We start from the raw sequence: 27,248 nt of genomic DNA, 5'->3' as shown, positions 1-27,248 counted from the left end.
CTTCCTGCTTTGCTTACCAGTCATAATTCCATAGGCAGGCTTAATAGTTCCCTCCACCTCCCCCACACTTTAGACAAAAATGCCTACATAAATAAATAGCTATCTATTGGTCAATTTATTTTTCCAGGGCGTGCCTTAGATTAGATACACTCCAATTTTTGTCTGCCATTACATCACTATTCCACACATCACCACCACCACTTCAATTTGATTGACCACGATTCATTTGTGGATATTTCTGTTGAACTCTTGTCAAAAGTAATTTTTTACTTGTTCTAATTTACATTTTATAACTAGAGTATACCCTTCAAAAATGTTATATTCCTTTCACTCTGGAAATATTCTTTAGTATGGTTTGACATAAAATAAATAAAGCATGTAGTGTGCTTTCATTGTGAAAGAAACCAGGTTTCAGACTTGAAAGTGTATTGCTCTGTAATCCTTAATTTTGGTTAAGAAATCATGCGTTCTGTTCTTATCAGTATTTTGGTTGATTGCTTAACTAACAACATATGGGTTTCTTGATGCCATTGGGGAAAGAATTTGTCTCTCAGGACACATGTGATTGTGTGTAGCTGAGGCAGCAGAGTTCTGGGTCAGCTTTGTGATTTGAACTGCAATAAGGCTCCCGACTTTATACAACACGTAGGGGGCAGTCTCCTTCAAGTTCATAGTTAATAGAGGCCTTATTCGAGTGAAGAGTTGTATAAACGATACTTTTTATGCCATGCCTGAGGAACATTGGAAAGGACACAGGAAGTCATCTGAAGAAGAAAGTGTGCTGGCATTTCCAAGGCGTGCCCGAGTCCCAACAGCTGGGCTTCTAACACCAGAATTGTATTTTTATATCTGGTCAGAGCCACATGGCACAGATAGCATGCAACCATGTCTGTAGAGAGTGCCTGGGAAGGCACATGGGCATTTCTTTAATTATTGTCAGCCGAATCCAGTGGCGTTGGCAAGGCCACGTCCTGGAAACACGCTTTGCCAAGGAATGAATATGACTGGGGCCCACCCAAGAATGCACATAATCTCCTTTGTCTTGACTTTTAGTAAAACTTCCTGTTTTTTGCTGTATAAAATAAACACACTGTATTGGCTCTGGGTCCCTGTCCCTGTCTCTTCATCAGAGGACAGTAGTCCCACCCAGCCCCAGCTTTTTCCTTACATCTCTGTGTCTGTCTCTTTCTTTCATTTTCTCAATCCCCAGCCACCTCTACTCAGGAGCCGGACCGCTCTCTAGCCACACTGGACGCAGAGAAGAGAGACATATTTACACATGTCTACATGATTGCCCGCAAATTGAATGACAAATGAACTTTAGTGTTTCAGTATCTGTTAAATGCCAGACTCTTTTCCACTAAAAATGGAGGATTCTCCTACTTGAATAGAGCACTCCTGTTTTGACTCTCGTTTCTCCTTCTCTCTATGGATTTCAGGCTTGCTGAAAAAAAAAAGAATTTAAATATCTTATAGAGTAGCAATCTCATTGTCCATATGTTGCATCCTCTGAAGGTATATTTATTTTAAAATAAATGACAGTAACTGTATTAATGGTGATAGGTTACCCTTTATATTATTGGGAAGGAGTGGGTTTGCATTGTTTATCCAGGGGTGGGGGTGGGGGTGTTTATACTCTTGCACATTACCCCACGCACTGGCATGTATATTAGTTGGGAGTAAGGGCGCAGTCTGTGTCTGTGAAACAGAATGTAGCTAAACAGAAAACAGAACTTCAATCCAAAATTGTCTGGACAGCTGAGCCAACTAACCACATGTTCTTGCCATGTACTGTAGCAAGTATCATAGTACTTTAGGATGAGAGGGAGTTTAGATTTATCCAAGCTTAAAATCCTCATAAACATCTAGTTAAGACTATGTTTGCGGTGTGGAAGAATCCAAAATAAAACCCACCATGGAGACTTGACTAAAAAGGAAAAGAGAATAGACTACTGTCTAGATGGTTTTAAGCTTTCAGCTAACTCGGTTCATATATTTAGGATATTTACTTACTCAACCATTTTTATCATATATTTATATTATTATTTTAAATAACACATCATTGATTTTTGTAGATATACATGTGAATATCTATCTATCTATATAATAAAAGCCGAAGGGACCATTACACCAGAACAACCAGAATGACTGGTCGCTATGATGTGCACTAGCCATCAGGGAGCAGACGCTCAATGCAAGAGCTGCACCCTGGTGGTCAGTGCGCTCCCACAGGGGGAGAACTGCTCAGCCAGAAGCTGGGCTCACGGCTGGTGAGTAGAGTGGCAGTGGCAGGAGCCTCTCCCGCCTCTGCGGCAGCACTAAGGAGCAGCGAGCCGAGAAGGAGCAGTGAGAAGGCAGGCGGTAAGGAGAGAGGGATCCCTGATTGCAAGAGGGATACCTGCCTGCTGGCTTAGGCCCAATACCTGGGGGATCAGGCCTAAGCTGGCAGCCAGACATCCTCCAAGGTGTCCTGAAATGCAAGAGGGCACAGGCCAGGCTGAGGGACCCCTTCCTTCCAGTGCACGAAATTCGTGCACTGGGCCTCAAAATCTTATATATATATATATATACACATACACACACACACACACACACATACACACACACACACACACACACACATACATATAAAGGGCTAAGTGACCAGCCGACCAGCTGACTAGCTGGTAGGTATGATGAGCACTGACCATCAGGGGCAGACACTCAATGCAGGAGCTGCCAAGCAACAGCAACTTTGCAGACTGCCTTCTTGCACTCTGGGACCCCTCAGGGGATGTTGAAGAGCAGTTTTCAGCCCAATCCCTGCAGGCCAGGCTGAGGGACCTCAGCAGCAGAGGGACCCACTCCGTAGATGCCCTTCGAGCCCTGGCGCTACCCCAGGTGTGGCCAGCCTGGGAGGGACCAGGGAGGTTGACTCCAGGGCTTGTCTGGCTCATCTTGCCCAGTCCTGCCCTGCTGGCCACCTTTTAATTAATTTCCTTTGAATGTGCATGAATGCACCGTGCCTCTAGTAGATACATATTTTATATTGGAAGGTTAAAGTAACCCCATGTAGATACAGCTTTTCAAAGACTAGCTTCTGTAGAAGTGTTGCTTTTCTTTATCAGCAAAGCTAGAAATCTTATCTGACAGGTAACAATGATTCTTTTGTAACACGTCATTTTATTGTAGGATCTCAGGAAACCAAATGTCACTGAGTGACATATGAAGTTTGCAATTGTTAATAGTGAAAGCATTTCTCAGGCATCTACTTTTTGTTTTCTAACAAATATGTAGTTGGCATAACTTCTATGGGTGGAGTAGTGAGGGGGTCTTCCTCACTCAATACTTTTCTGGAAACATTAAATAAATGGTAATAGTGACTATTTTATAGAACTCCTGTCCTGGCCACGTGGCTAAGTGGTTAGAGCATTGGCCTCGGACTAAGGGATCACAGGTTCAATTCTGACCAAGTTCACATACCTTGGTTGCAGGTTCGTTCCTGGCCTCCAGTTGAGGCACAACCAATCTGTGTCTCCCTCACATTAAAGTTTCTCTCTCTTTGTCTCTCCCCATCCCTTACACTCTCTCTAAAAATATCAATGGAAAAATATCCTCAGCTGAAGATTAACAAAAGAGATAGAAATTGTCCTGGCTTTTTAAGAAGTATTTCAACTGCAAATGTGATTTCTTAAGGTTTTATAACTTCTACAAGTTTTTTTCCTCATCAATAAAAACAAATAATAATAGAACCTACCTCACAGCATCATTGTGACAATTAAATGAAATAATGCATGAGAGTGCTTGATATAGTGCTTGCTACTTAATAAACAGCCAGTAAATGCTAGCTCATGGTTATAGTTTAGATTCACACAGGGGAGAGTTTCTTATAATGACACAACCAGTCTTGGAAGTATTTAAGCTCAGAAGTCACCATTTATTGAAATATTGTAGATAATCCTTGAAAAATTTGGCCTATGTAAAGTAGTAGTTTCCAAATTTGGTTCAGAAAAGAATTTCTGGAGGAAATTATAAGCTACAACTATCAGAGTACTATTCTAAACCTTTTCCATCATATTTTCCTGGCCTAAGGCCTGAGAACCTAGATTTTTTGAAACTCTCTTCAGATGATTTCCATTTTATGATTGAGAAACATTTGTCTGGATAACTTCTAGAATACGATCTAATTCAGAAATGCTAAAAAATCTAGGTCTAAATCTAAAAAGGTAGCTTTTATAAACAATGGAGCCATGCACAGCTTTGATATTTGATAGGTTTTTACATTGCCTCACATCTAAGACAAGTACATATATGTGAATGAGCAATAATTTATATTAAGGAGGCAGATTGCTTGAGTGCTGCTGAATTCATTGGAGGATGTTTTTAAAGAGATTTCTAACGCACTGCAAGTACCTAATGGCACATATCTTCCTGGTCTCCTTGTAATTACTGAATCAGCATTTCTGAAACTGATGTCCTCCTAGACCAGCCGTGGGCAAACTACGGCCCACGGGGCCGGATCCGGCCTGTTTGAAATGAATAAAACTAAAAAAAAAAAAAAAAGACCGTACCCTTTTATGTAATGATGTTTACTTTGAATTTATATTAGTTCACACAAACACTCCATCCATGCTTTTGTTCCGGCCCTCCAGTCCAGTTTGGTTTGTGGCCCTCGAGTCAAAAAGTTTGCCCACCCCTGTCCTAGACAGTGTTCTCAAGATGTTATTAAGAAGCCACATGCATAACACCTTTATTCAAATAAGGTTGGGGAATATTTTTCTTCAATCTGGTACTTCTCTACTCTATGACTTCTCAAAACCTTCAATATGCCAATGGCACTGCGAAACCCTAAGAGAGGGGTAGAACCAGGCACCTCACAAGCTATGTAGACCCTGGGATCTTTACTGTATGTCTATCTACTGGCCTCCTTTGAGGAAAAGTGTTTTAAAGAACACAGTTTGGAAAATGGTATGGTTTCAATCATTGTGTCCCAAACACAAATTTAAAATGTTGAATATTTTGAGATGTAAAACGTGACAAAGACTGATTCACTTGTCATTTACTCTTACAATGTGAATGGATTTATAGGAGTATTTCTGAGATTCTGAACCTACATCTGCATTTCAATATAAATATCTTGAACTTTGTTTTGAAAATAGAGGGTTGTTTTTTTTATATAAATACATCATAAGAGTTATTGCTTACCTATTTTTTACTTGACCAAATTTCTGAGACATTGGTAGAGAAACTCACTTTTTGTTATTATTGAAAGGCAACAGGGAGTGACTATACCTGCTGGTTTTAGAAAGATAACTAATTTGTTTACACAGTAATTTATAGTCCAGTGAGTAGCTCAGTAATCCCATGAATTAATAAACAAACATAATAGATGAACTAAAAAATGTTCAACGAATTCATTTCACTTCTGCAAAGAACCCAGAATGCCGTGCTAAAGAGCATACAGGTTTCTCCAGAGACATAGAAGCATGGAAAATACTGACGAATTTCAGAGGGAAGGCAGGGTGAGTGGGGTGGGTGGAGAGTGATTAACCAGGGAATTTGTATGCATATATGAACACAGACAATAGAGTGGTGAAGGCCTGGGAGGGGCTGGTGGGGAGTGGAGGGGCTCAATGGGTGTGGGGGGGGAACAATAAACAAAGGGACATCTATAATACTTTCAAAAAGAAACCTAGAAAGAAAGAACGAGAGAGAGAGAGAAAGAGGAAGGGAGGGAGGGAGGGAGGGAGGGAGGAAGGGAGGAAGGAAATACAGGTTTGGAAGGGAATTTTTCATGTTACTTAAGAAAATATTACAGATATCTCCATTAATTTGAGTGTCTTGGTCTTTCAATGTGACATAGAAATATGTGAGCCTTAATATCTTGTTAGATGAATAATGTCCATATCTACTACCAGAGTTTTAGGCCCACTAACTTTCTTTTATCATTGCAATAAAATATAGTGTGATTCTATGTGTATAACTTTTGTCAGAAGTAAAGGAATATTGGTTTTGTATTTTAAAAAGTGCTCTCATAATTTACTTTTCAGGGTCCCACTGGGGTGCCTGACCAGCCTGGGTGAGGGGCTGATGGGTTTTGCAGGCTGCTCACACTCCCTTCCAGGTTGGGGTCCCCAATGGGGGGCCTGGCCAGCCTGGGTGAGGGGCTGCGGGCCATTTTCAGGCTGACCAACCCCCCCCCCCAGTGGGGACCCTCACCCCATTGGGTTGCTTGGCCAGTTTTGGTGAGAGGCTGAGGGCTGTTTTCAGGCTGGCCAAGCCACCTGGCGATGGAAGCTCCCAGCCTCTCCTTTTTTTCTTTTTTTCTTTTTTCTGGGATTTATTTACCTTCTATAATTGAAACTTTGTTGCTTTGAGTGGAGCTCCGAGCTGGCAGCGGCAGGCGGGAAGTTGGCTTCCTCCATCATTGGGGCAACCAAGCCTCCTGCTTGCTCTAGCTCTGTGGCTGCCAGCTGCCATCTTGGTTGTGTTAGTTTGCAAATAGCCACTCTGATTGGCTGGTGGGCGTGACTTAAGGCTTAGGGAAGGGATGGTCAATTTGCATGTTTGTCTTTTATTAGTGTAGATTATTGACTATATTCCCTATGCTGTGCTTTACATTTCCATGACTCTTATTATAACTGATAATTTGTATTTCTTAATCCCTTTCACCCTTTTCACCCAGCCCCTCAATCTTCTTCCCATCTGGCAACCATCAATTTGTTCTCTGTATCCTTTTTGTTCATTTATTTTGTTCTTTGGATTCCAGTTATAAGTGAAATCATTTGGTATTTGTCTTTCTCTGTCTGACTTATTTCACTTAGAGTAATATCCTCTAGCTCCATCCATATTGTCACAAATGGTAAGATTTTATTCTTTTTTATGGCTGAGTAACATTCATTGTCTCTATACACCACAGCCTCTATTCATTCATCTGGCAGTGGACACTTAAGTTGCTTCCATATCTTGGCTGCTGCACATGATGCTTCTATGGACACTGGGGTGAAAATGTCTTTAGAAATTGTGTTTTGGATTTCTTCGGATAAATACCCAGCAGTGGAATTCAGGGTCACAAGGCAGCTTTATTTTTAATATTTTGAGGACCCTTCATACTGTATTCTACAGTAGCTCTACCAATTTACATTCTCACCAATAGTGCAGGAGGGTTCCCTTTGCTCCACATCCTCACCAACACTTATTCTTTGTAAGTTTATTGATAATAGCCATTCTGTCAGGTGTGCACTGACATGTCATTGTGATTTTATTTTTTTTCCAGCTCATTTATTGCCTTAACTAGTTAGAAATACTATCTATTTTTTAATTTTATCTTTACTGTTGAAAGTAGTACAGATGGTCCCTTTTTTTCCCCATTGACCTCCTTCACCCCAAACCCATTTCCCCTTCCCCCAACTAGGCCTTCACCACACTACTGTCTGTGTCCATGGATTATACATATATGCATATAAATCCTTTGGTTAATCTCTCCTCACCCCACGCACCCACCCTTCCACCCCTGTCTTCTCTCTGAGATTCGACAGTCTGTTCCATGCTTCCATGTCTCTGGCTCTATTTTGTTCATCAGTGTATTTTGTTCCTTAGATTCCACATATAAGTGAGATCATCAGTACTTGTCTTTCTCTGACTGGCTTATTTCACTTAGCATAATACTTTCCAGGTCCCTCCATACTGTCTTAAAGGGTAAGAGATCCTTCTTTTTAAATTTGCATTTCCTTGATGATTAAAAAAAGGTGGGAGAATATGAGAATCTAGTTTCTTTCTAGCTAGTTGGGAAGCTTTTAGATTCTTGAAGTAGAGAGTAATAATGGATAATCCTAGAAAGTAGATAGGAAGCCAGGGTGTGACTAAAAAGTTTCCAGGTGCATACAGTGTGAAATTGAGCAGCATTTTTATATTCCCACTTTAATTTCTGCAGAAAATGGCCAGTTAAGTGGGGTTAAGTGAATTGTGTCTATTCATTTAATCTGTGAATCCTTGCAGTTTGGGGATCAAGCTTGCCATGTATTCTCAGGGAGATCATTTGGTCATGCTAATAAGTGAGGAAGCACTTTTATTATATTATTTCTGCTGAAAACATATTTAAACACTTTATGGTGAACTCAGCTTTCAAATCCTGCAGAACCATAGTCAAAGACTGTAACAATTATTGTTTATGTTCTGCAATGACCAAAAGGCCCAAATGTGGCTGATTCTCTGGTCTAGATGTCAGAGGCAGATTTGGCCTGAAGATACTCAGATTTATGCTTCTCATTGTTTTCCTGCGTGGCCCCATCTAAGGATGTGTACCTAAATTTACAGTTGTACTTTTTTAAATTATATTTTTCTGATGCTACAAAACCTGAATCCATTAATTCTTTTCCTTTCTTTTCTTTAACTCTACCATTATATTCAAAGTAGTACATCAATCTAGTTTATCAGGCCTCACTATTTCTGAAAATATTACTATTATAATTAGTTTAAACCTATAAAAGGTTTTTGGGTTTTTTAAATATATTTTTTATTAATTTCAGAGAGGAAGGGAGAGGGAGAGGTAAAAACATCAATGATGAGAGAGGATCATTGATTGGTTGCCTCCTGCACACCCGCTACTGGGGATTGAGCCCACAACTTGGGCATGTGCCCTTGAAAACTGGGACCCTTCAGTCTGCAGGCTGACACTCTATCCACTGAGCAAACCAGCTAGGGCTAAAAGGTTTTTGGACACATTAACATTAAAATAAAGCTTCTCAAGTTCAGTTTGTTCTAGGAAAACACAGGGTTCTAGTCTTTTATTTATTTATTTATTCAGAATACTTTTATTCAAACACTGTGTTGCAGCATGAGTGTAGGCATGTACAAAGATAAAGTGTAATTGAATAAGAAAATATCTTGTTTCTCAATTTGCTTACCAACTCTGAACTGGGGCTGGGCAAGGGACTTACTGAAATTTCAATTACACAATAATTTTAAAATAGTTTGCGTGCATAGCTTTTTGTGATGTGTTGCCATTTCATGTGCATTCTTTCATTTGAATCACTTTATTATGCTTATGTACATGTTAAGAGTTATTTAAAATGGTAAATTAATAAATAAAACAAGATGCTAATGAAAGTAGTAGGCACAATGGAGCTATATTTTACCAACCTAACAGATTTAATTACTAGAATATAAGTTGAATGCACCTGGAAAAAAAAATTAAAAACAACAATTTCCTGAGCTCTTAGTTGGAAATACATACTAATTTTAGCTCAGATTCCACTTATTTATAACATGCTAGAAATTCATGAAAAACAAAAATTACCCCAAAGTTTATATTCAGTGTTTAGGTATTGTCCCTATTCTATTTTTTTTTTTTTTTAATGCTCAACCGAGGATATTTTTCCATTGATCATTTAGATCAAGCATGTCAAACTCAAAGGCTAACTTGGGCCAAATAAACAAGATAAAAGTTTATGTGAGCTGCAAAAAAACACACGCTTCAATTTTCATAGAAACATAGGTGTATTTTGGAAAGTATAGTATAAAATAGAACAAGAGCAATGATAAAATTAATGTTTGCTTACATACCGTTATATTTTTGGTTGCCTCCTGCAAGAGCCTCAACCAGGGCCCAGGCTGGAGAGGAGCTGCAACTGAGGTACATGCCCTTGACCAGAATCAAACCTGGGACCCTATAGTCCACAGGCCAAAGCTCTATCCACTAAGCTAAACCAGCTAGGGCCCTATTTTTTTAATATATTTTTATTGATTTCAGAAAAGAAGGGAGAGGGAGAGATAGAAACATCAGTGATGAGAGAGAATCAATGATTGGCTGCCTTCTGCACACCCCACACTGGGGATGGAGCCTGAAACCCAGGCATGTGCCCTAACCGGGAATCGAACCATGACCTCCAGCTTCATAGGTCGACGCTCAACCACTGAGCCACTCACGCTGAGCAATTGCTGTCCCTCTTTCTTTTATTTTTTTCTTCAAACATTTTTTTTCCCCAAAAGCCTTTATATATGTCTCCTTTCCCCCTGTTGTACCTCTTTCAAGAGCCAACTTCCTTTAATATATTTGGGAAGGAAAGAGGCTTATGTCTGTCCTGTTTTTAAAACCTTAAGTTCTTCTCCACTACCCTGACCACCCCCAGATGGCATTTATCATTTATTTTGACAAATAATTAATGAGTTCCTACTACATACCAGGCATTGTACTAAGTGCTGGGGAGCCCAGAGTAGGCAAACTATCCTTCTGGATCGATTTTATGATTACAAGCACATATTACAAACTGTGGCAAATGCTCTACTAGTAAATGAGCCTGGCCAGTGTGGCCAGTGGATTGAGTGCCGTCCCATGCACCAAGAGGTCACTGATTCGATTCCCATTCAGATCACTCATTCCATTACCAGGTCTCGGGCTCAATCCCCAGTACGGGGCATGCAGAAAGCAGCCACACAATGTTTCTCTCTCATCTCATCTATGTCTCTATCTTTCTCTCCCTCTCCATTCCTGTCTCTCTAAAAAAAACACCATATGTTTTAAATGCTATAAATAAAAAAGCACATAGTATTAAGAGAAAGCATGGTTGAAGAATCCTATCCCCTGGGTGTAGGGGGGGGGGGGCTTTCTCTTAATAACTTGAATGTTATTAAGGTAAAACCAGGAAGATCTCTTGAAAATAATCACACACACCCCTCCCCAAGACAGAATAACCACCAGCAACGCATTTACCAAAATCTAAATGTATTTAAGCATTTTAGCCTGAAATATCATTACAGGCTGTGAGTAAGGAAGGCAATGCTCCACACTCCAATCTGGGATAGTAATCCAAGCTGGGTTTGGACACCCTGAATTCGGTCCTTTCTAATGTCTACCCACCAGCATGAGATGTAGATAAACACACCATGTCCTACAGACAACACTGATCCTTGAGTTCACTAGAGTTTATATTAAAATTCAGGAGGAAAGCATTTCGCTACAAGACCCATAATCTGAACAGGAGCCTCTGTTATAGGTGGGGAGATCTCCTTGCCCCACCTGTTTACTAGGGGACATGGGGTTCTTGGGGTTCCACTGGAATGAGAACTTCCGGAGGCCCCCTGGGAGGATGGGATATTATAGAAAGCTTTATTTCTGTGGAATTGTGTGCCTGAGTTTCCAAGGTCCCATTTCCCTTTGCGCTGCCATAGAAGCGTAGCTGGGCTTTCAACAGAGCTAGGATCAAAGCCAGTGTCTAGAGTTTCCACTCCAGGTTGGAGCTCAGGTCCAGTCCAGCATTAAGCCAGCTTAGTTTGTGCTCCCCACTGCGGCTCCTCAGTCCATTGCATGCGGGGTCCGCAGGGCCACATGGCTATGGAGGAAACACAGGTGAATGCAAGGAAGCAGGAGCAAAACCAGAGGAACCAGAAGCCAAGAGAGTTTTCTGCTCTAGCCAGTTTGGCTCCGTGGATGGAGCGTCAGTCTGCAAACTGAAAGGTTCCAGGTTCGATTCCGGTCAACGGCACATGCCTGGGTTGTGGCTCATCCCCAGTGGGGCACTTGCAGGAGGCAGTCGATCCATGATTCTCTCTCATCATGGATGTTTCTATCTCTTCTTCTTTCCTCTCTGAAATCAATATAAATATATTGGGGGAGAGAGAGAGAGAGAGAGAGAGAGAGAGAGAAAGAGAGAGTTTTCCCTTATTTTTTGGAGCAGGGAAAATTCTCGGGTCAGGGAGTGTCTTGTAATCTTTGTGAAGGGAAGGAAGGCAAGTCAAGCATCTTTTATTCCCAGGAATGAATGATGAGAATTTCTCTAACACAACCACTAGATTATGGGGTCAGGATTGGAGAAATGTCAATGTTCCCGCTGTTGTGGTTAAAAATATTTAGCCAAGTTGAAATCCGCTTATCCTCCCTCCCTTATTCAAATATCTTCAGCGGTACCTATCTGTGGGCCAAACGCTGCTCTTAGAGAGGCTTTCTATTTCCACAAGCCCCACGTCGGATTCTCCCCTGTAAGAGGCCTTTCCCAGGATCCTTATCACTTTACCACTCAGTGCATTCATTCCGTGACTGTGGAGCTATCGAATAACAGGGCACATGAGAGACAGAGAGGCACTCATTTCAACTGTTAGACCATCAATGCATTCCTCTGTGCATCAGACCACTCAGGAAACCTGAGTGACCTTCATCAGACCTGGTAGGCACCGCGATTGGCCTGTGGTCTGCTGGTCTGTTTGCATTGGCTGAGCTTCAATGGTGGCTTTTGTGTTTGACGATTCAGGTCAATAGGGTGTGGCTTATAGCTCTCCTGCTTGCTTTCTTACAATGATCCTCACCATTTTATTTCACTTGCCTGAAACAACCCATTCATCAAATACAGAGGAAACCTGGGAAAGAAACTTGCTAGCTCCCACCCTAAAGAATCCTTTCTTCTCACCTTGCTCCAAATGACAGACTATTTTTTTGATGAATACTAAGTGAACTGATACTTAACTATACCATATTGCCATCTATAAAGAAAACTGAGGCTGTGTTTGGTTTTATTCACTTTCTTGGACTGCATTCTTCAAAGAATGAAAGAAGTGCTATACTACTTTTTTAATATAAATATAGGTAGGGAGATCACCTATATACTTGATATTCCTTGGTGGAACCCTGGCAGTAAATGTAAGAATCCTAGAGTATCATTCTACATGTCATCCCTAACACAATTAGAGGATTAAATGGACAGGCATAGATTAACAACACTTTTAATTCACATATATTACAGGTATTCTCAACGATCTGCTCAACTATTAACTTCTTCAATATGGAAATAGAATTCTAAATGTCGCCACTTCAAAAGCATCCCTTTCCTCACCACATTTTCTTTCTCTTACTACTAAGGGAATGATTGAATCCTGGAAAAGACTGACTTTGAATCTCTCAGCTTCCCTTAGCTTTCTGGCCCTGACTCAGAACAAGTCTGTCTACCCTTACTATAAGAGTGGAACTCCCTCAGGATAAGATCTTTTCCCTTTTTATAGATATCCTATCTGTTGGTATTTCTGTGTTTCCTCTGCGTATTAAATACCTAATGAATTTCATTTAGGCATGAAAGAGAGACACGTAATGCAATAGGAAATTCCATATGTAAAGGGAAGAAGCAGGAGCTCAGATTGGAATAGCTTGTCTTAAGGTGAACTTATCAGGAAGGAAAAAAATAACAAAAAACACATTTCAGTTTCCTCATCAAAAGTTTGGAATCCACATACCCACTAAAGTAATTCAAGAAGTACGAAACATAGGTGCTATACTTAAGGACTTTATCTTCTTCCAAGTTATCTCATTGGAAATAAGATTCAGAACCCTGATTTCCTCATAATTTCTTTCACAATTATATTAAGACCAAAATTCTATGTGATTTTAAGCCTGCACGTTCATTCTCTTTCTTAAAAGCTTTTCATTTTGCCATTTGATGAATATTGGAAGCCAGTGGATTATCTGGATAAAGGGAATTAGTGGAGGTTTGCATCAGTCAAGAGAGTAAGTGGCCAGAGGCTTTGAAGGGAGTGCCTTACAATATAAACAGACATAATCCCCTGCGAGCATTGCCTTCCAAGAAAGAGAATTTTCTCAAGGCCAGTGTTTTTAATCAGCTAGATCTGCAACAAGATTGAGAGTAATGCGGGTGATAAGGAACGCAGGCTGTGTGGGAGGAAAAGCAGCTAGCAGTCAGCAATCTGATTCATGGAGAATGTTAGAAGCTGGAGAGGAGGGGGAAATGAAGAAGTCTTTCAGATTCCCTAACTATTTATACCTCTTAAACAGCCATCCAAAGACATCCCTGCCTGAAGTGAAAATGCACTATGTAGATGGACGCGAGTTATTAGCTGGAGGAGGGCACCCAGCAACATGTGGGAAAAGTAGACAGCATTTTAACGGCCCCAGTGTCTCCACTTTTCATGCCAAAAGAGGATCAGTGCCAGCTACAAACAGGTGGAATTATTCCAGCACAGATTTGCAGGCAGAAAGGAACATGGGATATGTGTTTTGCCTGAGATAGAGGGACAACAGCAAAAGCAGATAAAGTTACAGCAGTAAGAGAAGAAAAATGGCTCTGGCCACAAATTCTCCGAGTCTCAATTCTCAATTACAGTGGCCTGGCTCCCATTTTTACACCTTTTTTTTCTACCAGAAGAGGAAGGAAAAGTGCTTCTGAAGCTCCTGTCTTTGATGAGAAGAAATTTGTTGTTGTTGTTAGTATCATACAATTAAAAAGGGGGAGAAAGCCCAGCTGGTATGGCTCAGTGGTTGAACATCAACTTATGAACCAGGAGGTCACTGTTTGATTGCCAGTCAGGGCCTATGCCTGGGTTGTGGGCTCAAATCCCCAGTGGGGGGCATGCAAGAGACAGCCAATCAATAATTCTCTCTCATCATTGATGTTTCCATCTCGCTCTCCCTCTCCCTTCCTCTCTGAAATCAATACAAATATATTTTATAAAGGGGGGAGGGGGGAGAGAAAAAGTAAGTAAATGCCTTTATAATTACTCCAGATATAGTTTTTCGAATTTATAAAGAAATTGAAATGTTTTCCTTAAGTATTTCTACAAAGAGAAAAATAATGTTCAGTGGGAAAGAGGAATGCATGACCAAAATCACTTCAGACCTCGCAGGCGATTGATTCACGTTGAAAAGCCAGTGGTGCATATACATTTTGCCGCAGACTCTTGGGCAAATTTGTTACACCAATACTTCTCTATCTGGGCCACTTGTTAGCAGATGTGCACCACAATCTGATAGTCACTACTTTGGGAACTCTCAAAGTGTGTGTTGGGCTTTCAGAAAAAAATCTGTTGAGCATCTTAATGTGGAGTGTCTTGGGTGCTCAAAATAGGCATTTTCACTGCTGTGCTATGTCGTGTTTAATTAATTCTAGAAGGAGAAAGCATTGTGGCCTGGGGAACTTTCTAGAAAAGCAGGAATCTGTGGGTTCCTGCTCTAAAGACTTAGTCAAGGGATCTTATTAAATGATTATTGCAGAGTCAACAACATTGAAAAGCAGAATGTACTGAGGACAATACCAAGTACTGAGAGAAATTATATGAATGAGTGAATGAATGAATGGAGGTAATTCCTCTGGTTGTAACACTTTTCTCCTTTTTCCTATGTCTGATGAATTTGTGCATAACCTTTGAAACTCAGCTTCATCTCACTCCGGCAAAGCCTTTCTTGATCCCCTAGCTAGGTCAGGAGCTCCTGACCCAGATAACTAAATAGCTCACTTTATCTTCTGGGGTTTTTCTGCTGGGCTGAAATACATTGAGGACATATATGGCATCCATCTTTCTCTGCATGTACACCCAGTACTTAGCACAGGGACCAGCAGACCTTTTCAGGAAAGGGCCATATAGTAAATATTCAGACTTTGTGGGCCACACAGTGTTACAACTACTCGCCTGTCATAGTGCAAAAGACAATATGTAAACAAATGAGTATGTCCATATTCTAATAAAACTTCATTTACAAAACAAGAAAGGACAAGAATGTATCCTGCATTCAATAGTTTGGCACAAAATAGTGGTTCAGCAAGAAGGCCGTTCAATAGCACGGGCTGAGTGGATGTGGTCTGCACAGGTGGAGAGAAGAGGGCATGAATCTGTGAGCTATTCGGATGATTGGAGATTTGATCTGAGGAGTGAGCAAGGAGAAGAGGAAAAGTTCAGATTTCTGCTCGAGCAACTAGCTTGAGACATTTATGTAAAAGCAGTGGGACTGGGTATATTAGCAGAACTGGGGAAAGAGAGATGAGTTACATTCGGAGCAATACTGTGATATGTGAAAACCCTGTGGTATATTCTGTAACAATTGCTCTTACACTTTAGTGTGTATCAGAATCAATGAAGAGGGCCTGTGCAGACACAAGTTTTAGAGTCTCAGCTCCAAAGTTTCTGATTATGACACGAGGCCCAATAGTTTGCATTTCTGTCATGTTTCCAGAGGATGTTGGAGAGGCTGGTCTAGAGACCACCCTTTGAGAAAACTGTCCTAGAGAGATGTGCCAGGGTTTTGATTTGGGTGTCACTAGTATTGAGAGTGAAGGAAATGGAGATGGGACCAAGGATAGAGTTGGAGGATACCATAGATGTAACAGTACACATATTATCATCCTTCAAGCAAAGATTTACATATATATATAATTGATTCAGAGAGGAAGAAAGATGGAGAGAGAGAGAGAAACATCAATGATGAAAGTGAATTACTGATCAGCTGCCTCCTGCATGCACCCTACTGGGGATCAAGTCTGCCACCCAGTCATGTGTCCTGACCAGAAATCGGGCAGTGAGCCTGTCTAGCCAGACTTCAAGCAAGGATTTAGAGCCTTTTAAGATTAGAGTCCTGCCCTAACCGGTTTGGCTCAGTGGATAGAGCATCGGCCTTTGGACTCAAGGGTCCCGGGTTCGATTCCGGTCAAGGGCATGGCATGTACCTTAGTTGCGGACAAATCCCCAGTAGGAGGTGTGCAGGAAGCGGCTGATCGATGTTTCTCTCTCATCGATGTTTCTAACTCTCTATCCCTCTCCCTTCCTCTCTGTAAAAAATAAATAAAATATATCAAAAAATAATCTAAAAAAAAAAGATTAGAGTTCTTTAAGATTAGAGCAAAATTTCTTTTAATCTTCCCCTATCAGATTTCCTTCTGTGATAAGAGCCACAATATCTATCCTGTCCACATCCCAACCTTAAGTTTTATAGTTTCTCCTTGTATTTCCTGGTGTGTACCAAGCTCATTTGTCCAGTCCTACCTGATTCACCGCATATTGCTTTTACTCTACGGCCATGGCTTCCATACCAATAGCTCTCTCATCTTCCATCTACATATTGATTCTCAACATCTGCACTTTCTTTACAGTTGTTCCTGGCTTAGTGTTTCTGGCACACTCCCAAATTTGCCCACTCAGATCAGGAAGGCCACCATCTCTACGCAAAATCAAAAAGAAAGTAGACAATGGTATTAAATATTTCCACTCCCACCATTAGCAGAAAGACAAAGAAAAAATTTGGAAAAATGTCAACCAAGAAGAATATGAAAAGAGGCTTCAGGTCTCTGGAAGATCAAGCTCTGTGGTTAATAGTTTTGTGACCATTAATAAAATAGTAATATTTGCAGGAAACTTCTTACAAAACTTTCTATATTAAAATCAGGGAAATCTCAGGCCTAGATAGTCTTCTCCCTTTTCTTATAATTCTTCCCTTTTACTCTGTGTTATTACTGTCATGCTTATTAAATTAGCAGTTATACTGATCGCCACTGTTCATTGAATGCTTACTGCTAAGTGCATGTACAGCTAATGTACATTTACTTATTTTATCCTCACAACCACCGCTGAGGTAGGTCTTTGTATTTCTATTTCAAAGGGATTCAGAGGCCAAATAACTCACTCACGATCAAATGGATAATAGGCAACAGTGAGAAAATTTAAGCCCAGACCTGACTGACGCCCAAGCCTCTCTCCTTGACCACTCTTGAGCATCCCAGATTTCCTTTCTCCTTCTTGCAATTGTCAAAGAAAAATCCACAGACACTGCATTTTTAAGGACTTTGTTTCTAATCTGTACATAGATATCGATAAGGTATAACAAGCTTAGCAAGGTTTCAACGTTGAGAATCTATTTTAAAATTCTCAAGATGCTGATCCACAGCAGTATTCAACCTTAAAGATACAGAGGTCCAGCTGAAGACTTCCCTCATCACTTATTGCCACCAATAAAGGAGCTCACCAAATCCTCCCACCCCACCCCCACATCACGATGATTCTTGCCTGAAGGAGAGGAATAGGCTGACTGTGGCATACAAGACTATAGCTCATACTTAGCACTTTTCAAGGAGCAGGGGTGGGAAAAGGGAAACCGAGTTTAGTTTGATGAGATGCCACTCACTCATATCTCTAAGTGGAGATGCCAGTTACTTACAAGGATAGCTCTCAGTAGTAGATACATGCTCATCGTAAGTATGATGACTTAAGCATTTCTTTGCTCTGGGTAACATTCATAATAGAAGGTCTCAGCAGTCGCTTAGCTCTTCCTCTATGAAAACACTAGGCAGAGACAATCATTACTTACCTGGTATTCAGAATTCCATTGCAGGTAAGCAGGCATTGCTAACTAGGTCTGGACAATGTACTGTGAGGAAGAGCGATATGGGAAACACTTAAGATCCACTAGATGACCCGCTGTCTCTTCCACTGACTTGGAGAAAACATAGGCCAAGTATTTTAAGTGGTATAACCACACGATGAACACAGCCAGGATCCCTGAATCACTGCATGGAGGAGAGCTGTCCTAGACTTTCCTTCAACCTTGGGTGAACATTGTATGAAGGAGAAATAATATCATTGTTGTTACTGTGGATTATTTGTTGCTGCAGCATAGCATTGCCTATCTAACCTAATGAAAGTCCTCTTATTAATACTATTTTATTTACTCTGGACTGAGTCAAATGAAGGTTTTTACTGGTTCACAATATATCTTTACTCTTAGTTGAAAAAGTTCATGGCTAAGCCTAGAGAAGAAAATAAAAACAAAAGGTAAGAAGAAAAAAGTTAAAGAAATACCATACTCAGTAGAGAATGCTTAATTCATATAGACAAAAGCAAACAACATAAATTTTAAATGAAAACCCATAACTCAAGAAAACCATGGCTCTAAAGGCTTAGAAACAATGTTGGATGATATAAGCCCTGAGGGCTTGGAGAAGTATTTATTATGTTGTGTATTGAATGGCTTTCGTATTTTAAAGACACGGGGAAGAAGCCTGGCAACATTAGAAGAAAGGAAAAAAGCAATAATGATGGAAATTTTGAGGGAGAAAAGTGGCTTGAACATTTGTCACACATAAAAAGTAAAAAGAAGAGCACTTACACCAGATTTTTCCATGAAATATACACAGCACAGGCTTTCAAGGAACAAATAAAGGCATGTAAGCTGACGAGGGAAGACTAAAGTAGAATGCATTTTAACCATCAATCCTCGAGGTGACAGAGATCTGAACAACTGTAGTTAAGTGTGGATCATAAATAACGTGTTACTATCTCTGGAACAAAAGACAAATGGCTTGCTCACCAGTAAGAAATTCAGGGGAATTTCTGGATGAAAAACTTTCCAACCTAAGGGACAAGGACAAATAAGCCCATACATAAATAGTTGGCAGCCCCATTGTGTTTCCTGCTTTATTCCTTCTATTGTACCACTCTCCTGTGTGGGCATGTACGTATGCATGCATACATGCACTCATGTGTGTATTTGCACATACAAACTGCCAACTGATCCAAGGCAATAGACCATTCGCAATGATGCCAAATAAAAGTTCATTGAGTAGAGGCAGAGAAGTGTTCTAAGTCCTCTCCTAAAACCATATTGCACTCAAACGAGGCTAAGAAATGGATGATTATTCGGGCATTCATTGGCAAACAAGCATATAGCTGTAAGCTCCTTATTGTTTTGATCCCGCCTGTGTGAAAGACTTGCTGGAGGCATATGCAACAGAGATTCTAGCAGCAAGATTTAGGGTGGTGACAAGTGTGCTCAGAACCTGGCCATAGGCCCCGTTCCAAAAGATAGAGATAACCTGGTCTCTGGATCCTTATACTTCATTACTGCAAGGGCAGGAAAGCCTGCATACTACTTCTGTCACTCATACTAGTAATGAAAAATAATTTCTCATACCCATTATGCTATTCTAATGTTAATCAGATAAGCATATTAGAGATAAAGATAACTAAAGTGCATACCTTGGGAACACGGGCCTCTGATTAGAGGATTTCAAATGCTGACTATCCCTGGAGTATGTTCTCTCAATTAGATCAATAGGCCTCTCATAGGGTGGAGATTAAATTAACACAGAATATGGATAGATGGATATTTAGACAGATAATCACTTTCTTCTATGCAGAAGTATTTTCAAGGATAATAAGAAAGACTACCTAACAACTCGAATCCATGGGGATGGATAAGGCATAGATTTCAGGACAAAATAAGTTATATATATATTGTTGAACATTTGATCCACCAACCATAGCATTTGCTCAGTGACTTGAATTCTTTTGTTAAATGATACCCCTATTCAAGTTAGGTAGGGCTCCGCAAATAAGACTCTTTTTTCCTATGGAAGAGTGTGGGAGTAAAGATACATTCCCTCCATTGGCTGCCTTTTATGACAGCTTCTCTGCAGTACAGTGGTTGAATATGTGACCTCCAGAGTCAGGCTGTCTAGGTTCCAAACTTTGTTCTGCCATTTATTAGTTGTGGCATTAAGCATATTATGTAACTATAATTTCAAGTTTCAAAATGGTAATAATAACTCCTACGGATGCTGGGAAGATTAAATAAATTAATACATGTAAAATACTAAAACACTTAGAAGAAGCTCTAAAACATAGCCAGGAGCGCAAACCCATTATTATTTTTTATTGTTATTGATGTAACTGTTTTATAGGATTCTGTGGTGATTAAATGAAATAATGTGCTGGAAGCCCTGGAATATAACAATAACCGCCTAAGTAATAACAATCATCACAATGAGTAATGAATGCTTCACACAGAACTGCTTAAGTTGTAGCTGCAGTGCTCAGTCCCTTGAAATTCTTCTGGGATCCTAGCCATATACCCCACTTTTCTAAGTGATGTCCTGGAGGAAAGCACAAAACTCTAGAACCCTGTGTCTCCAGAGCTTCTGCCTTAGGGACTTGTGTGGTGTCTCCCCCAAGTATCTGGAAGAACCTGGGTGGAGTGGGAAAATGTGCACCCATCACTGGGGTTGGGGGGGAAGGCAAGGAAAGAATGTGGACCCTGCTCTGATGCATTAAATGGTAGAAGCCTTAAAGAGCAGGAAGTCTGAAATGTAAAAGTTTAAACCCCAAAATAGTACTGAGCCACATCAGTTTCACTTCAGTTGAATGGATTTGAAAAGCTAAACTGATAATCCCCTGAACATTTTCACTGTGTAGCTCTCTCATTCAGTATGTTTAATCCACCCTTCCAGATCATTATCCACGTGTCTTGTTTTGTGCCACAGGAAACTCTGATCTTAGTTGATGAAGTACTCAGTCCCTATAATCTTGTGAGAACCACAAATGATGATAATTACATTTATGGAGTAACCTGGCATGAAGAGTACAATATGCTGAGTCTAAGAGCTGAGGTAATTGTATTTTTCCTTCAGATCAGCAGAAAAACCCAAAAAGGTAACATCGTTTGAGCGTTATTATTGCACTTTCTCAATTTTTGTCAACTACAATCATTAAGGTATCTCTGAAGAAACAAGAACTCTGAAAGTTGACTTAGATAATCTGCATAGAAAAGAGGGAATAAACAATGTGCAATTAGTAAAAATCCATGAAAGAGGCAAGGAATGCTTAGTATAGTAGAAACAATACTGAAGTGGCACTGAAGAACTTTGATTAGTAAGAATTGAATGACCTTGAACTTCTCCCTTCTCATCTCAGGGTCACATTTGTTCTCATTAAATTTGAGAATCCAAATAGATTACTAGTCAAATGTCTTTTGTTTTTAAAATTCTGCAACTATAGAATATACAGGCAATTGGTACACTATTGTATAAATAAATAGAACGTGTATTAACTGAGGCTTTTGGCAATAAGTGTATTTTTCTTCAAATGTCTCAAACAGATTTGTTTATTTGAAGTCTTAATTGTACTTTCTGCCTTGCCAAGCATCCTTTCTCTTCCGTGGGGTCCTGAAATTCACTTCTCACTGCTCACACTTATCACAGTAGAACCCAGATATCAGCTTGTTTGTATCACAGCTATTATACTTTCTTGCAGTTCAGAAATCATGGCTAACTAATCTGTGTTAGAGAAAGCAGCTGGCATTTAAAGTAGAATGATAGAATGGACAAAAGAATGACTAAGTGAATAAATTAATGAGTTGTTTGATATCAATGAGGCAGAAAGTAAGTAAAGAGACACCAGGCACCAATCATTCAGTGCAATTCACTATAAAAAGGTATCTTTAAGGCCCTAACAAGATACTATCCAAAATAGTTCTTCCAGCACTTGTTTTGGTTGACAGTAGGGCATTCAATGAAAATGACAGTGGGCTTTAGTGGCTTTAGAAATAACCCTTTTTACAAACCTTATTACCACCAGCCTTGACAAAACACCTGAGTATGAATGCAGTGTAAATAAAAACCAGGACTTCATCATGCATCTCAGGGACTGGCACAGTATGGCCCATTGGCCAAATCTACTCATCACCTATTTTGTAGAGCCTGTGAGCTAAGAAGTGATTATATATTTTTAAATATTTATATTTTTTCAAAAGATTATTTTATAGCACATGAAAATTATATGAATTTAGAGTTTCAATGCTCATAAGAAAAGTTTTATCAGAACACAGCCACTCATTCATTTACTATGTCTGGCTGCTTTGATGTCCCAAAGGCAGAATTAGGTACTTGTGGCAGGCACTGTATGGCCTACATAAGGGAGGACATAATTTTTCCTCTGCTCTTCTAAGTTCTTGGCTAATACTCCTATCAATGTAGGGTTGTCCAAATGTGTAGAGAATTTTTATGAGTTTATCTGAACCAAACTGACATGACAGGAAGCAAAATAGAAAATGTTCAGGCAACTCAGCCAGGGTGGCTCAGTGGTTGAGCATCAACGTATGAAACAGATCACCTGTTTGATTCTTTTTTTTTTTTTTAAATATATTTTATTGATTTTTTACAGAGAGGAAAGGAGAGAGATAGAGATAGAGAGTTAGAAACATCGATGAGAGAGAAACATCGATCAGCTGCCTCCTGCACATCCCCCACTGGGGAAGTGTGCGCAACCCAGGTACTTGCCCTTGACCGGAATCGAACCTGGGATCTTTCAGTCCGCAGGCCGACGCTCTATCCACTGAGCCAAACCGGTTTCGGCCACCTGTTTGATTCTTGATCAGGGCACATGTTCCAGTTTCAGGCTTGATCCCCGGTAGAGGGTTCTCAGCCTTTTGGCTAAGATCAAGTGTAGTATCTGTTCTTATCAGTTTAATATCTGATATGTCTTCTATCTGAGGACAGTATATTAAATGGATTTTTGAAGCTGGGAGTTGGAATAGGAGCTTGCTCTGTCCACTCCACACATTGACCCAGTATTGCAGTCCCTCTGGGAATAGTACACCAAAAAAACACACAACAACAACAACAACAAACAAACAAAAAAATGGCAGGACAGATTTTGAAAATCCCTTTTCTCCCATCTAAGGAAACCCTTTAGGTCCTCTGCCCTGAGAGATGTCTGTGAGAGCTCTCCATACCATAAGCCACAAGTCTCACCCCACTTCCATTGTGTATAGTGTTAAATGTGCAGAGGAACTGAAATCGGACACAATCAGTCTAAGGTTGCCTGTCACTAGAGCCAAATGAAGCAGAGACAGGGTTGAATCCTATATGCGTGTTTATTCCAATAATGCCGGCAGTATGGGGAGAGGAGTCGGTCACCCTGGAAATTCTACTCACCCCCTCGCCAGTTGGCTGATGAGGGAGAAGATAACTATAACATGGAAAGGGGAGGGAAGGGTCTGCAGTCCAGACTTTGAGCTCCTGAAGTCCGATAACAAGGTGGCTAATCTTCTATGTTACAAACAGCTCAGCCCATTCCTGGGACCAGAGAATTATCAGCATTAGTAAGGAAAACTCCCTGACCGAGTCAGGGCCCGGGCATAGCAACCAAATCAAAGTGTGTCCTGTCCTTGGTCTCTTCTCAAAGTAGACCCATGTAGGCATCTTCTTTTTACAGCCTTGTTTCATCTTCCATTTTCTGTCAGAAAACTCATCTATAGTTAGTGAAGTGATTACTAAACAACTGTGGCTCTATTCTTATTACATGCCCTTCCCCGTTAACATTTCCCTCTTTTGGTAATGTCATCTCATAGTCATGTGATTAGTTTTATATGGAAGATGTCTTGTTAAACTGCATTAGTCCTGGCCTATTATATTTCCACTTATGGATTTTGGCTCTGAATTCTTTCAGGAAAAAGGGTCTCCCTGTAACTTCTTTCTGCTAATGGGGGTGGAGAAGGGGTGGCAGTGGAGTCCTGAAGTCCTCCCTGTCCAACAAGTGAAGGAGAAAGCCAAAAAGGGGGAGGCGGTTTTAAGTGAAGACATTAGCCCATCCATGTTTCATTGACTCAATTTTAAGTACAAACTGTAGAGTCTTATTTTTAAAAAAATATATTTTGATTGATTTCAGAGAGAGGGAGAGAGAGAGAGAGAAAGAGAGAGAGAGAGCGAGAGAGAGAGAGAGAAGAGAACATCAATGATGAGAGAATCATTGATCAGCTGCCTCCTGCACACCCCCTACTGGGATTGAGCTCTCAACCTGGGAATGTGCCCTTGACGGGAATCAAACCCGGGTCCCTTCAGTCTGCAGGCCAATGTTCTATCCACTGAGCCAAACCATCTAGGACTGTAGAGTTCTATTTTTAGGACACGGTGATAATAGATGGCTTCTATAGTGAGGCCCATACTATGTGAGTAAGCAATTAGCTAAGCAGAGACATAGGCATAGTCTATGAAACAGAACACAAAACATAAAGATTAATGTATGCAGTAAATCATAAATGGATTGAGAAGATTTCTAGGCATAAAGCTTCTGCTAGAACAAAACAACAGTGACACTCAGACTGCAGTTAGAACATTTCTGGTGATGTCAACAGGTGCTGGGGTCTGTATGGCATACACAGACACAACCTTAAAACAAAACTCTGAACACAATTACTAGTAACTACATGGAATTCGTTACCTACAATTGGGTATTATGATTGCCACTGAAACACAATTTTTCTCCCTAAGATTACCCTCATTTTTATCAAAGAGCCATATCAAGACTAATTTATTTACTGTAGAAGCTGAGTTCCAGGTTGGCCTGATTATTTGCATAAACACAACAGGAATAGCAATTTATTATATAGGCTTTTTGAATCTGCTTTGCTGGAATCTCAAGAAAGTTTCTTCTCAGGGCAAAGAAGCCAAGCCACACAGTTGCCATCAGTCTTTGCTTGCAATGCCTATAAGTTGGGGTAAATTCAAATCTTTGAGCCTTGCTGAAGTCTTTCTGCAGCAAGGGTTCAGGAATCTGGACAAGGGCTACGCATAAATGAAAAAAGACTAGACAAGAAATATAAATTTGGAAAGCATTTGGGGGAACCAGGTGGAGGCTTCAACCTCTCATGGGTGGCTCCCTGAATCTCCAGACCCAAGGCTTTTTAGTAACACATTTTGCCCTTTAGCAAAGCAGATATACATATCAAAGGTAAGGTTTGGTAAACAATAAAGGATTATCAGGTTAGGGGAATTGCCCTCAGCTGTTTGGCAGCAGGTAATAATATGCAGATCTTTAGCCCTGCTGAAGATGTCCATCAGCCTTCTGATGAACTTCCCCCATTTATTATGCTAACTACTGTTCTTTAGCCTCCAGCACTCACTCATTAAGAATTTCCAAATTCTGGAGGGGTTAGGTAGGGGGAAAAATACAAATACCTCAATATTGATTATTTATACTAATAAAAGGGCAATATGTTAATTAGACCGGATAGACCAGATGTCTTCCGGACGTCAGTCTGGACATCCTTCCTGACAAAGCTGGGGTAAAGCTGCCTGCAGCCAGCTGGAGGAGGGAAGCCTGGGTCCCAGGTGTAGGGGCCAAGGCAGAGGCAGTTAGGGGAGATCAGGCAGGCAGGCAAGCAGTTAGGAGCCAGCCATCCCAGATTGTGAGAGGGTCCAGGCTGGGCTGAGGGAACCACTCCCCCTCACATGAATTTTGTGCACCGGGCCTCTAGTCTATAATAATAAAAGCATAATATACGAGTTGACCAAGCAGCAGAATGACCGTCCAGATGATCTTTCAGAAACCACGCTAAGACATGCACTGTTACCAGGCCAGCCAAGGCAGGTGCGATGCAATTGATCGGGGGGGCCGCTATCACCCCACAATCACCCCATGATTCATAGCCCCAAAGAGAGAGACCCAGGCTACCTGGCTGATGGCGCTGTGGGGGGTAGGCAGGACCTCCATCTGCAGAGCTATCAATCTTGTAGCCACATGATCAATCACCCCGCAGAGGGAGGACCAGGCCACTGGCTGACTGCACTGCAGCAGGTAGGAAGGGCGATGCTGGGGCTGTTGTGTGGGCCTGGCCATCGATCACCATGCAGAGGGAGGCCCAGGCCAGCCAAGCAATTGTGCCCCACACCGGTTGCCCACAGAGGGAGGTGACCTGTGTCAAGGGAGAAGGGGGCAGCACCACACAGATGGCAAGCAGTGGAAGCAGAGGGGGTGGGGCCAGTTGCCAGCAGAAAGGAGAAGGAATGCCCTGATAGGCCCTGATCACTGGCCAGGCCTAGAGACCCTACCTGAGAGATCCCACATTGTGAGAGGGTGCAGGACACACTGAGGGACACTCCCCACCCCCCATGCATGAATTTTTGGCCTCTAGTGGAAGTATAATTTACCAAACTGCTTTAAGAAAATAAATTAGTTTCCTTATATCTGGAAAACAAAAAAGTTAAAATCAATAATATTTTCTTTTCTTTATTGATTAAGGTATTACCTGTGTCCTTAACCCCCCATTGCCCCCACCACCCACGCCTCTCCCGTTCATGCCCTCACCCACCTATCGTCCGTGTCCATTAGTTAGGCTTATATGCATACATACAAGTCCTTTGGTTGATCTCTTCCCCTTACCCCCACCCTCCCCTACCTTCCCTCTGAGGTTTAAGCATCTGATCGATGCTTCTCTGTCTCTGGATCTGTTTTGGTTCATCAGTTTATATTATTCATTATAACCCACAAATGAGTAGGATCATGTGTTGTTTATCTTTCTCTTACTAACTTATTTTGCTTAGCATAATGCTCTCCAGCTCCATCCATGCTGTTGCAAATGGTAGGAGTTCCCTCCTTTTTACAATAGCATAGTATTCCATTGTGTAGACAAAAACTAGAATTATTTTCAGTTCATTCAGTCCTATAATCAAATTGTTTCTCCTATTTTTTATTGCCAGTATTCTAATAATCCAGATACTCTATAGAGTTCTAATAATTGTCATGCAGTTTGAGGGGATGATCTGAAAGTTCATTCTCAGAGATAAGTAATTTAAAATAAATAAATAAATAATATCAGAATACTTTCCACGGATCTTTCCTAAGATATAATATTTTTCCTTCAAATGAATCAAAGTAAAACAATAACTGTAAATGACAAAAAAAAAAAACACAACCTTTCAGTGAAATGCTCATAGATTTAATTATAATATAAT

General features: G+C 40.7%; 2 protein-coding genes across 32 annotated transcripts in view; one reads left to right on the top strand and one right to left on the bottom strand.

Moving 5' to 3' along the window:
- Positions 1 to 27,248, top strand: part of PTPRD (protein tyrosine phosphatase, receptor type D) — an 833,389-nt gene that overhangs the window by 51,026 nt on the left and 755,115 nt on the right. The gene's annotated exons all lie outside the window — the stretch shown is intronic.
- LOC102758751 (double homeobox protein 4C-like) overlaps positions 1,339 to 27,248 on the bottom strand; it is a 54,936-nt gene continuing 29,026 nt past the window's right edge. Inside the window, exon 2 of the mRNA XM_006764130.1 lies at positions 1,339 to 1,444. Coding sequence (XP_006764193.1) covers positions 1,339 to 1,444 — 106 coding nt within the window. The remainder of the gene's footprint in view (positions 1,445 to 27,248) is intronic.

The sequence above is a fragment of the Myotis davidii genome, unplaced genomic scaffold, assembly GCF_000327345.1.
Source record: "Myotis davidii unplaced genomic scaffold, ASM32734v1 scaffold361, whole genome shotgun sequence".
Classification (NCBI taxonomy): domain Eukaryota; kingdom Metazoa; phylum Chordata; class Mammalia; order Chiroptera; family Vespertilionidae; genus Myotis; species Myotis davidii.
The sequence above is the reverse complement of the archived record's forward strand: the minus strand, read 5'-3'. Positions and strand labels throughout refer to the sequence as shown.